The sequence below is a fragment of the Xyrauchen texanus genome, chromosome 5 (genome assembly GCF_025860055.1).
Source record: "Xyrauchen texanus isolate HMW12.3.18 chromosome 5, RBS_HiC_50CHRs, whole genome shotgun sequence".
NCBI lineage: Eukaryota > Metazoa > Chordata > Actinopteri > Cypriniformes > Catostomidae > Xyrauchen > Xyrauchen texanus.
This window is the reverse complement of record NC_068280.1, coordinates 23,718,482-23,732,421: the sequence shown is the minus strand read 5'-3', so window position 1 is coordinate 23,732,421 and position 13,940 is coordinate 23,718,482. Positions and strand designations below refer to the sequence as shown.

At 38.7% G+C, this 13,940-nt stretch overlaps 1 protein-coding gene across 1 annotated transcript; it reads right to left on the bottom strand.

Annotated features, from left to right (window-relative positions):
• Nucleotides 1-4,537: 4,537 nt before the first annotated feature.
• On the bottom strand, nucleotides 4,538-7,129 carry LOC127643373 (uncharacterized). Its single transcript, XM_052126061.1, has 4 exons — nucleotides 6,959-7,129; nucleotides 6,107-6,298; nucleotides 5,906-6,014; nucleotides 4,538-5,721 (listed from the first exon to the last, which is right to left on the bottom strand). Exons 1-4 carry the CDS (start codon nucleotides 7,058-7,060, stop codon nucleotides 5,000-5,002), a joined length of 1,125 nt encoding a protein of 374 aa, XP_051982021.1. The 5' UTR covers nucleotides 7,061-7,129; the 3' UTR covers nucleotides 4,538-4,999.
• Between the last annotated feature and the right edge of the window lie 6,811 nt (nucleotides 7,130-13,940).

Genomic DNA, 13,940 nt, shown 5'->3' with positions numbered 1-13,940 from the left:
GAAATGTGCTATATAAATAAACTTGCCTTGCCTTGCCTTGCCTTGGTATACCCTAAAACATAGAACTGGATAGAACATAGAATTGTAGTATTATTATGATCACAATATTTAAAAGTGTAAATTATGAATACCCAAAATCTGAATCATGTATCTGGTTACCAATAACAAATCAGAGAGGCACTTGTTTTGATTAATTTCTCAAATGGAATTGATCATAATTTTCAGGCTGCTTTTAATGCATAGACACATTGTAACTTAATTTGCATTTCCCAAGAGAATGTTTGCAAACTTCACCTTCATGGAGAACTGCACAATTGAAAAGGCTCTCTAAATGGGTTTCTAATCTTGCATAAATTTGTTGGGGGAACAAATCTGAACTACAGAACAGGCAGTGGAGTGATTGCAGCATGTGGTGCATCTCTTCAATTCAGGCAAGGATCTCCCTAATTGGATTGCTATATGCACCTTGAAAAAGAGAGAGCATATTTGGTCAAATTGAACATTGTGATCATTTCACAGACATAAATAGACAAAATTAGTCCTCAGCCTAGTACTGGACCAAAATACTTTTTTAATCTTCTGTCCTACATTGAGCATCTGTACATGATATCACTTCATTTAGGCTATAGAGTACATGACAGAATCTAACACATAGTAACCATGGACTGTATGTGGTGTAGGCCTGTAGAATAGGCCTACAAAGTAACTGACTATTAAAAATGCCAACATTACAAAACAATGTGAAAAATGAAGAGACGGGCTGATAACATGTATTGTGGGGTAAACAGGCAGTCAGCACAGTTTAATTTGTAAGATTATTTAACCCTTGTGCATCAATTTTAAAAAGTTCCTCAAAGGTCCTTAGAGGACAAAAATGTCCACATCAAAACATTGCCATAATTTATATATATATATAATCTCAATATACATCTACAAAACACACTCTGATATCCATAACAAAACAACCACACAATTTTATCTGCATCAGTTATTCAATTGGCCTGCAGTGCTCTATAATACCACAAACAGAAAATAGAAAAAAATATATATATATTTGCTCCATAGACATAACATGAGATAAATGGCACCATCTGGTGGGAAAAAATTTAATTTAAACTTTGAAGCTAGGGCTCTGGAACGAAAGCATAATATCATAGTATTCATGCTTTTATGCTTTAATGGCACTGAGATAAAATATTGCACATTTCAATGGGTACATTTTTGTCCTTAAGGTCCTGAGTGTAACTATTTTGTGTACACAGTTTATTATAGATGTATTATAGGAACTGATGTTGAAATATAAAAATTCCCCCAAAATTAAAAACCTTAGGCCAAATTTATGCCGTTGGCATTAATACTTTAGCATTAAACATTATCGGGAAAAATGAAAAAGACAAAAATGTCCCGAAGGTCGCATAAGGGTTAAACTTAATAAAAAATGTAAACAATGAGTATTAAACAAGCTTTCACACTGAAGAAAGTAAGCTACTGCTGATTTAATGTACAGATCATATCGACATGGTTTTATCATCTTTTGAAGTTTAATTAATGAGCTGGCTAGACTTAATGATCATAGTTGCCAAAATCGCGCTATAATTTCCTTAAACAAATAAACAGTTAGTTTTGCAGCAGGCTATCAGAAGCTAGTATATGATTGTTTGTAGTGCCTCTAGTAAACAACTCTCACTTCGGCTACGTTAACTTTGCTGTCCAATTGTCCACCACAATTGTTTTAACGTTAAACAAATAAAACTTGATTCACATTCAGTACTAACACACTGATTTTTGTCCATCGTGTATTAGTCTCCAATAGGCCCTTTTCACAATGACGTCAGATAACTTCCGCTTTTCCGCAAAGCAGGGTAAACGTACTTCCGTTTTAACTTACGCGCGCTGGTTAAAGTTACTTCAGGAAAACACAGAAGGTGATCACCGACAATACGAAAGGTAAAATTAAAATAATAATATTTACGTATGTAGCGTTATTGGTTCTTATATTTAGATTATTTTGATGACGTTAATGATCATTTCCAGTAACTTATTGCATTCTTTAACGTGTGACAGTCGTGGAGGAGAAAGTAGAACGTTAGCTAGCACCAAGATAACTGTTAAATCACGGTTAGCCCGTGTATTGCCACAAGTTTACTAACAAGTGTTACATTTTTATCAAAGCTAAATGTCAAACCATTTCCATATGCTGATGTGATTTATCATTCATTTTATTCCTATGTCCATTTTTCAACAGTTTCCCATCCAATAAGCATGGCACAGTCATCTTGTAGATGCTATTGCAGTGTTCCTTGTTGTTCAAACAACAAACATAAATTTCCTTATTTAAGTTTCCACGATTTTCCAGTGGACGCTGAAATACGTGCACGTTGGGTTAGGGCAATCAAAAGAGATGAGGGACCGAGTTTTAAAATCCTCCGTGGGAGCACTTACGTGTGTAGTCAGCACTTTACCCCAGAGGATATATGTACATCAACCAGTGGACGAACCAGGATTAAGAAAGGAGCAACGCCATCTAGATTCCCCTGGAATGACTGGGGTAAAGGTAGGACACTATTAAGCCTAGTAGTACATTAAAATAACAATAAATCATAATTTATTACATTATTTACCGTTTACATATAATTGTGCTTGTATGAAATAAACGAAGAAAATATTATTTCATTTTAAATTGTATACAGCTTATTAGCCCATATAAATAATAAAGCATCCTGTTGCCATTAAAATTGCCATTTGTTAGTATTGCATTTGTGGTAGTATTATACATATTTTTTGAGTCCTGAGAAATGATTACTAAGTATTCATAATGACATGTATGTGTATCTATTTCACATCTCTAGGAAGAGCCTCACAAGCTCGACAGCCAGTTTACCAGAGAGCAAGGAAGCATTTTAGGGCTGCAGTCCTAGATGAATCTCAGGAGATGCCTGTCCCAGGAGACATCACAGAGGAGGCATTGCCTGCGGGTGGAGTAGCAAAAGATCATGACTATGCCTACCATCCTTCTCCTGGTAATCTTAGTTATTGTAGTCTCTTTATTTCATAAGAGCAAATAATTACTGTCACGCTCACTAACAAATAACATCCAATAATGAAGACAGAGTAAAAACTAGTAGATGACTTAAAGGATTACTTCACCCAAAAATAAGATAAACACAAAAGATAAACACAATTTTCATTTTTGGGTGAACTATCCCTTTAATGATAAACATTAAGGTGTATGCTTTTTCTTGCTTTTAAGGTAAACTGGATGCTGCTGCATGGAGAATTCAAGAGTTGGAGTTTCAGGTTGTGTCACTAGAACTGGAAATCCAGCAGCTGACAGTTAAGCAGCAGCAGCAGCAGCCTCTGATTTTCAAGTTCTGTGTCACAGATGAGGACTTTCGTTACTACACTAGGTTCAGCTCAAAGGAGGTCTTCACTGTGTTTTGGGAGTCAGTTTACCCTTCTGCTTCAAGGCTTTTGTACTGGTCCAAGGCACAGCAAACAGCACAAGAGACACCTAGCCCTCAGCGAAAACTTCCGCTCATTGATGAACTGTTCATGTTTCTCTGTCGTGTTGCAGCTGGGCTTCAGGAGAAAACCATATCAACCATCTTCGAGGTCAGCTTGTCTACTGTCAGTCGCATCATCTTAACATGGACAAGCTACCTTTACCAGGTTCTTGGCTCGCTACCGTTGTGGATGACGAGAGAGCAAGTGCAGGCCACAATGCCTGACAAGTTCAAGCTCTACTGCCCTCAGGTGAGAGTGATAATAGACTGCACCGAGATCCGTTGTGAAACAGCATCTTCTCTCTTACTACAGTCAGAAACGTTTTCCAACTATAAAAACCACACCACCTTTAAAGGTCTAATTGGCATTGCCCCATGTGGGGTTATAACATTTGTTTCGAAATTGTACACAGGCTCCATCTCTGATATAGAAATAACACGGCAATCACAGATCTTACAGTTACTTCAACCAGAAGATGGAGTAATGGCTGACAAGGGGTTCCAGATTGAGAAGATGCTGTCACAGGTGGGGGCAACGCTCATCATCCCTCCACTGAAAAAATCAAATCAGCTCAGCACAGAGGACACATTGAAGACCCAGGCTATTGCCCGCTTGAGAATTTTAGTTGAGCGGGCGATACGCAGGGTGAAGGACTACCACATTTGGGATGGGCTTATTCCTCTTTCTATGGTAGGTTCAGTCAATCAGTTGTGGGCCATCTGTTGCCTACTCTCAAACTATCAGGGACCTCTTGATATCAAAGGGGACAAACCTGTCTGAAGTGTTTCCTTTCTTGGGTGAGATTAATTCTTAATTCTTCTACTTTTAGGTGTTTGACACTGTGTAGATATACTGTAAATACAAGTGCTTTGTAATATATTTTTAAATTTCTATGCTTTGTATGAACATAGGGGTTACTATATTTTCATGGTTATTAATAAACAATGTTGTGAAGCATTCTGTAAAAAGTTTATCCAGAGTAAAATGAATTTACATCTTAACCAATAAAGAGAGAATATCTTTAAAACTTGCCATTTTTTTTTATTTACATATTTGGTAATAGCATTTATGTGAGATGAAGGAAACTAATACAAAACTTTCATAGCAGCTCAAAGCTACAAACAAGGTTGAAAACTGGTTGAAGAGCGACCACTGCTCGATAAGACAAAGGATATTTACATACAATGCAACACTGACTTAAGTTGTAAATTGAAAAAGTATTCACAACAGGAATTACATGCATCAGATGTTCATAGAAATATTTACATTTGAAAATTCTGCCTTAACGTAATAATACATCCATGTAGATGTTGTGATAAAAATAATCCAGCTTCTGTCGCATTGAGTTGATGATCTCCTCATCCCTAAATATTCTTTCAAATGTGAAGTCAGTGTGGGTATCTGTTATAAAATCACACCACTGAAGTCCGCTTATGGCCAGCTGGCCTTGAACCTGATAGTAATATTTGTGGCTTTTCTTAAGGCAAGCCTGGCCTCAAACTGTGATCAGGTGTTTAACTTGAGCAACATCTTCAACATCACAACTCTTAACCTCTGCCAACCCAAATGGTGGTGTTTCTCTGGGGTTGAAAACTTTGGCATCAGGGCTGGCTGCAAGGTGAGGTGCATCAGGGTGGATGAGGACCCCACACTGCGTCACAGTGACATCACAGAAATCAGAATATTGCCTTAGTATGTCAGGCTCCAGGTCCAGCCCTCTTTTCATAGCTGCTGTCTGAGGAGTTCCTCTCAGAATGCGAGCAGCTAAGGATTTTGCAGTTGACTCTCCACGGACATGACATATCTCACCAAATCTGCTGGCTGTAAGTCGGGGTTTGCGTACCTGGGTCCACAGCTGGCATTCTGACTGCAGTCGTGTTTCTGCCTCAATAGCAGCAGAGATCTCCCTTGACATTTTAAGGCTCTCCAAGTGGCATTGTTGCTTGTAGTTAGGCTCAAATTGTATGTGAAATTTAAAATTGTGACCTTCAATGGGCAACTGAGGAAATCCAGGGGCACCAGGGTGTTTAATAATGTCTCTACTTATCTCAGGAGGGCACTGGTAAGAGAGCAAAGACCCAAATGGCACCGGGCCAAATTTAGAGTCCACAAAATTAAGGGCCTCAAGCCCGTGGAGCAATTTGCAAATGCCTGGTTGTGGGCGTTTGTCTTGCAGTTTCTCAACACTGGCAAGGATGTGAGGATCTGGAAGAGGACCTGACAAAAAAGTGAGATGTATATTTTAATAAACATGAAAATGTTTTGAGCTGCCCCAAACCCTATATATTAAGAGATGTTCATAATTTACAGAAGATATCAACTGGAAGTTTAAAGGGAAAATATACTAATCATTGTTCTGTTATACATTAAAATATATAGACAGGTGTTAATTCAGACTTGCCACCATATGCTCTGTACAGTGTACATTTCACACCAGTTCGGGCATGATCCTTGGACTTCGGTACTGGTTTACACACTACCATGTCATTTGTTGCCTCAGGAGCAATTCCCTGTAATATATTGATGATAAATAATTAATTGACATAGTCATTACAAAATTATAGTCCAACATCATTAAATGTAATAAATGTTAACGTATTACATGTGTCCTAGGCCGGTGCCAGGTCTGCAGTGAGCTGGTGCATGACAGTGGCAATGGCACTGTCTTGAAGCCCATGGTACAGTAGTGAGCACTTTGAAACAATAATGCCACAATGTGGTTGCACAGTGCTTTCACAGCAGAGCATGACATGCATTTCAGTACCACAGGAACCTCTTTAGCATGAAATGTAACCTGATAAGAGAAACATGAAAATAAGTCTTTCCTGCACAACAATTTTACATTTCATTGGAGTAATTGAACAAACTTAAAGTTTTAAAGTAAGTCCATGAACTTTGAACACCTACATTATTTTAACATCACACAGCATATTTCTCAGTCTTATTGTCCTCAAACAACCCTCTTCTGTTTTTTAAATGTACGGTTGTCATCTAGATTTTGGTGCACCACACTCATTGACATCAGGCTGAGAAACACACTGAACCACAATGGAACTTTGTGGGATAACGTTACTGCAAAGTGTCTGCAACCGCAGCAGAACATGAAAATCAGAAAAACCTGAAGGTGATGAGCCTCCTCATTTTTCCTCATAGACCTGTGACAACGCCCTCTCACTGTCACCTCATCGACAACGACATTCGAAACTATTCCAATGCAATGTTTTGGTGAAAGGGCACAACATTAACCATGAATGCGTTACTGACTTTTATCTAACAACACACAATCTGTAGCTAACATCAGTAATAAACATGATTGCAACAAGAGTTTACAGGTCTGTATTACAGTAAATTAATTAAGAATATGGACTTTCACTGCAGGAGAGAAAGCTAACAACTATCGTTATCCTAACTCCTCCGCTAACGTAATTTGGGCGGGACAATACAAAATGCTTACCTTCATACGCAAACAGGTACTGCTCAATGAAGAATTTGTATCCTTTGTCAAGTTTGGAACGTGTTGTAAGTGAAAATTTGTCTGCAAGTCGCTGTACATCATCTAGATGTATTTTTGGCAGGTGTCGAAGGGACTGATTAAACTCCATAGCGTTCCACTATGCTGGCGGAAGTAAACATACACTTCTTTGAGTCAGAACGGAAGTTGCGTGACGTCATGTGAAAAGGGCCTATTGCTAGAAATGCAGTGCTGGGTCATACAATTCGCTAGGTGGCGCTGTCAACACATAAAAAAAAAAAAAAAAAAAGAACACCAGGAGGTCCTAGGACTGCTGTTCTGAAACGTCTACGGAAGGATAATGCTAAGCACAACTGTCCAGCCACATCAAGGGTTGACTGTTCTGAGTGCAGTTATTTATGCACAGTATTGTTATATACCCTTAACCCAAGTGTGCTAGTGATATCTTTGTTAGATTGTCGTCCGGAGAGCGCGTGGTAGAGAAACTGAATATCGAACCTGCAACTAACTTTACCCCGCTCGTTTAGCGGGCCTTCTTGGCCGTATTGTTTTTGTGTATTTATAGCGTGTGTTTTTATTTTATCAGCCTCTTAAGCGCTCTCAGGTGTGGGGTAACCCATGTTAGCTGATTGTTAATGGGGAGCACTGGCATGCTGTGTGTTTCCTTCTTATATAAACCGAGTTTTCCATGGCTGGTTTGTGCGATGAGCCGTGAGCTGTGCGCGCTTTGCGAGCTTGGTCACCGTTGCTGTCGTGCAGAGTTTGTGGTTGTTCGCAGTTTTTTGATGTAGGCCTACAGAACTGTCCATAAATGTGTCTGTGTTTCCGCTTCTCTCGACTCTCCTCATGTTTTATTGGATTTTATTTTTAAAGTGTAACACCCATCCACTGACATACATATGTAATCTTGGTTCATTACAATTAAAGGTTATATTTGGTTGAATTAGAAACCAGAACCTCTAAAAACTAAAGGCAAAACGTAACCACTAGATAAATCAGTCATGTTCTTGATTACATTTCTGATCTATTCGTTCATCTACTGACTAACATAATCTCAAGACTGATAGTGGCAGATGTAGAAAGGAAATTACTGTATTATGTGAAATATCTTTTTGAGTGCTTGAATGGATCATTAACCCGTTTAATCCCAAATTTTTTCTTGCAATTTGAGTACATGTATTTTACTCCTTAGACCTCCCTGACAAACAAACGTTATGCCTTTTTTGATTTTATGTTGGTTAAGTTAGTGAAATAATAGATTTTATACTCGGTCACAATAGTGACCGGTGGGAAACAGCATAGTCAGAATTCATACAAATTCTTCAATTAGACCTTTACATATTTAGAACATAAAATAATAGTAACTTTTTGGATTGAGGCCATTATCTCAAAGCAATTCCTTCTCATTGCATTTGAGATGGCTTCATTGTAGACATCAGGGTCATATGACCAATACATGTGCCGCCGTGGCACAGAACTGTAGCCAGATGTGAGAAGAACCCCATAGAAAGTCAGCAACTCATCCATGTTCAGATCAAGTGTCTTCCCTTTGGTTTGAATTGAATAGATATTTGACATCTCAACATTGAGCTCCCTCAGAGTAGGAGGGTACATCAACAGGAACGGGTCTAGTTTGCTTTATGCACTCTGCTGCAGTCGGGCCATAGGTCACGAAAGCTGGAATCTTGGACGTGGCAGGTCGTTTTGATCTTTTAAAAACTCTGTCCTTGTTTTTCATATTTTGAAGAGATGTTTTCTGTTTTTTTGGTGTTGCGGGGTCTCATTTTCCTCAGGGCATCTCCTTTTCTGGCTGGTCACGGTGGGAGACTCACCAAGATATGGCAGTGGGGGCGCGTTTGCTTCAACACCGACTGCTGCAGCGGGAGGTGGGGGGGGGGTTGGGGGGTGGATGTTGAGGTGGGGCACACCAATTGGTTCTCATGAACATCTGTCTCATCCTCCAGATAGTTCACCTCTGCATCGCCTTTCAATAGTCTACCTGGTAAATGGGCCGTTTCACCCTGGTACTCCCAATATGAGCCATCACTATCACAGTCACTTTCAATTGCCTCTTTTTCAAGTGTAGGAATGACGGTGATGCTGCACACAACACTTGGGGCATCACGTACGCCTAGGAGGTCCAACACATCTGATAGTTTTAAACGGTGTAAAAATAAACAAATGATAACTAGGATTAACAGCTAAAACCTGTGATTTCAATTGAAACACTGTGTTATACTACAATTGTGACCATTAACAAATTTACACCTCGTACGAGCAAAATATATATGCAGGAGTATAGTTCTCAAAATATATTAGTAGTAGACCCTTTTAAGAATATATGTACAAAATATGATAGTTCTCTTTGTAAATTAAGGTACTTTAGTTACTTCTTTTTGTTGTAGTCTGAGGAAGACATCTTCTTCTAGATGTGCAAGCAGGAAGTAAACTGATCTGGTCATGTGACCTTTTGCACTAGCCACATGAAATTGATACATTTTAATCAAGACAATCTATTTTTTAATTTAAAAGTTGAATTTCTTGCCCAGAGCCAAAAACAACACTTTTAGAGCTTCCAGAAATAAGAAAAAAGACACGGCCACAATTGTGACCAGTGGGATTAAACGGGTTAAGAATGACTTAATCAAAATAGGTGATTTAAAATGATTTTTTTGTGTGTATAAAATAATATTCACGAGTTTCGCAGTACTGCCACCCAAAGTACAGTTTTCCTAGAGTTTAATTTTATTTAGAACTAAATTTGTGTTAATTTTCCCTTTCAAATGGCTTATTTCAGCTGTTACAATGTTGACAGACCTAAAGGATTTTATTAGCAGAATAACATTGTTTATGCATGCACTCTCCATCCATGGGTACAGTTAACAAAATACAAATATTTGGCTAGCATAATGTGAAGTTTATTCCAGATTGGCAGTTTTATGTCAAGCTAAGGTTTTCAAGATCTGAAGAAAATTTCAAGATCTGCCCCTACTCCTTGCTCTAGTCTGTACCACCCATTTCTGACAACAGCAAGTAGATAATCATGATTTGCGACTGTGAGGTAAGGGGTATTGGCTATTTAAAAGGGAGGAGGATTCACATTTTTTTCATTTAAAGTGTTTTAATTGTGGGATTAAGTTTCTTATCTGGGGAAGCGTTTCTGGATCACTGCTGCTTTTGCCACCATCTATCGCCTTTTTCCCCAAATGCATACATCTCTGGAAGTGCATATAAAAAAGCAGTCATATATTTAATCAATAAGAATGCAGCTCTTTGATCTCATATGCTCCACTACATAAAGTAAGTTCTTTAGAAAGTCCAAATGTATAATTAGTAACTGGAAATGTTTTAATTCAAAACATAAATGTCTTGATAAATAAAGGAACAACTAAGCACTATTATACACTATTGATGTTTACTTTGGACCACTGTTTTTTTTTTTTTTTTCCCCAGTAATCAGGCTGCATCTTCTCTTTCATCCAGTTCTGTTCAGGAATCATAACCTGGTCTTCTCTATTGCATGAGTCAATCTATCATCCCATAGCAGTGAATTCAAAGGTTCACAGATTGACAAATTTAGATACAATGTGTACTACAGAGTTTTCTTCTAAAAGAGATTAAATAAAAGATGAAAGCTAACGAAAAGGATGCAAAAGGACATGCACACACACAGTTTTTTGTTTTGCTATACTTTTGAGGACATCTCGACTTTCATTGATTTTATAGCAGGCTAAAGACATATTCTAACCTTAAACCTAACCCTCATAGAAACATTAAAGATAAGCATAATTTAGGTGATTTATGAGCCTTTTTTTTTTTAACATTGAGGACCAGCTAAAATGTCCTCACAAATGGGTTTGATACTTGAGGACATTTTCAAAAAAGTTGGCTCTCACAAGTATAGCAAATCAAGTATAGCGTCTCACAAGTACACACACACACACACACACACACACACACACAAGTCATTTCATTCATGCAAGTTTTTTTTTTTTTACATTGGAGGCTATTAGTCATATAACATTTAACATACTGTAATTCCATCATCATACAGTGGCCTCAAACGTATTTAGACACTTGAACTACACTTAAAATATGAATTTCATTGCATTAGATAACAAAATATCAAAGCACGTTTTATCTGCAAACACATGATGCTAGACCTTTTCTGTATTACTAATTTCACTTTTCTGAGACATTCTTGCAAAATAGAGCCTTTTAACCATACACAAATTGATCTTGTGGACTTGTTCTGCTAATGTTTAACTAAGGTTCCATATGTCAAATTCTGTCTCAGTTTTGAACCATATATTTTTTGTTTTATATGAAGCCAATTTAAAAAGTTATGCTTAAAAAGTTTGCTTGTGCAATCATGATTTAAAATAAATGCATTTGATTTTTAAAAGTATTTTATTGGCTGTGTCTCTCGTTTGGAAGGATGCGTCCTACGGAGATCGAATTTGTAGGCCACATACATCATTGTCTCATTTAATGTTTTTTTTGTATATATTTTTTTGAATTAGGAATGCAAAAAAGGTAAGGTATAAATGTAAGTGCATATTCTTAAAATGCATTGACAATAGATAAAAAATAAGAAAAAGACAAAAATAAAAAATGAAACGAGACAGCCTCGATGACGTATGCGGCAGACAAATGTAACCTCCGGAGGATGCAGCCTTCCAAACGAGACACAGCCAATGTAAGTAAGATGTGTATGACACAAAGCCTATAGAAAACCAACATGACCCTTTGTAATAGTCATTCTTTTTCTTACAGCCTGAAATCAAACCCATTCATCCAGCTTTATTTAAATGTTTTGCCTTACAGCATTTAAGTAACGAGAAAAACAAAGGACAACCATTCAAATTCATAAAACAGTGTTTGAAAAGTGTCTTAATGACAGCCTTCAGTTCTAGATTAGGGAATATTAGCCCAGTTTTCCATGCAAAGTTGGAGTTCAGTCAAATTGCGGGGTGAGTGACAATGGACTGCTCTCTTCAAGTTCATCCACAGATTTTCTATTGGATTTAAGCCATTGACCTTCCTATCCTTAAGCCACTTTTTTTTTGGTGGTGTGTTTAGAGTCATTGCCATGCTGAAAGGTCAATCACCTGCCCATCATTAGTTGTCGAGCAGAGGGCCTCTCTCCTCAAGAATTTGGGTGTACATGGCAGCATACATTTTTTCCTTCAATCCTGACCAATTGCCCAGTCCATGTTGAAGAGAAACACTCCACAACATAATCGTATGAAAATAAAACCTTTTGCCACATGGCATCAGAATGTAAAGTGCAATTAAAACTTAGTGTGGCACTTTTTCTGGAGAGGCTTCTTTCTTGCCAGCTTAGTGTAAAGCTAGGGAGATTGTTTCACATGCATAGACTGATCAATCTCAGCCATAAGGGATTGTAAATCCTTCAAAGTTGCCTTTGGCCTCTTAATAGCTTCCCTGGTTAATATCCTCCCCGCAAGGTCATCCAGTTTGTAGGGATGGCCCGATCTAGTCAAGGGATAGATAAAGCCTTTGAAATATTTTTGTACCCTTCTAACCTGTGCCCTTCAACCGTTTTATCCCAGAGCCCTTTTGAAAGCACCTTTCCAACCATGGTGAATTCTTTAATTAATTACAGCCGGTTTTATTTTTGAAGCCATCAAAACCACTACAACTGATGTCAGGTAGGGGCCAATTAGCCAGGTAATTGTTCAGATTTTGTTTTACATGTTATTTTTACTTTTATGTTGACGGTGTAAATACAGCTGGAAAAGGTTAGACTGAATTTATTTAAATTTCCAGGGTGTAATATGACAAATGATATGGATTTTGACAAGTTATGATGACTTTCAATAGGGAATGTACACTGATGAGCCAAAACATAATGTCCACCTGCCTAATATGCTCTTGGTCCTCCTTGTCCTGGCAAAACAGCACTGACCCACCGAGGCATGTACTCTACAAGACCCCTGAAGGTGTCTTGTGGTATCTGGCACAAAGATATTAGCAGCAGATCCTTCAAATCCTGTAAATTGGAGCTGCCGTGGATCAGACTTGTTGATCCAGCACATCCCTGAGGATGCTCAAGCGTATTGAGATCTGGGGAATTTGGAGGCCAGGACAACACCTTGAACTCTTCATCATGTTCCTCAAACCATTCCCGAACAATGTGTGCAGTGTGGCAGGGTGCAATATTCTTGAGAGGCCACTGATATCAGGGAATACCATTGCCATGAAGGGGTCCACTTGAATGGCCGGACCCAGGGTTTCCCAGCAGAACATTGCTCAAAGTATCACACTCCCTCCAACAACTTGTCAGTTACCCACATTGCATCCTGGTGCCAATCTCTTCCCCAGGTAAACAGCACACAAGTGCATGGCTGTCCACATGATTTAAAAGAAAAAAAGGACTCATTGGACCAGGCGACCTTCTTCCACTGCTCCAAGGTCCAAATCCTTTGCTCGCTTGCCCATTGTAGGTGCTTTTGACGGTGGATAGAAGTCATCATGGGCACTCTGACCGGTCCGCAGCTACACAGCTCCATATGCAGCAAGGTGCGATGCACTGTGTGTTGACACATTCCTCACCTAACCATCATTACAATTTTCTGTGACTTGTGCCACAGTAGACCTTCTGTCGGTTCAGACCTGACGGGATAGCCTTGATTGTCCTCTCGCATCGATGAGCCTTGGGCGTCCAATGCCCTGTTGCCGGTTTGTCCCTCCTCAGACCACTAGCAGTAGGTACTCACCACTGATGATAGGGAGAGCCTTGCCATTTCAGAGATGCTCTGACCCAGTCATCTGTTCATAACAATTTGGCCCTTGTCAAAGTCAACCAGGTCTTTATTCCTGCCCAATTTCTCCTGCATTCAACACATTGACTACAAGCACTGATCGTTTGCTTACTGTATAATCTACCCAGACCTTGACATGTGGCTTCGTTAGGAGATGATCAACGTTATTCTTTTCA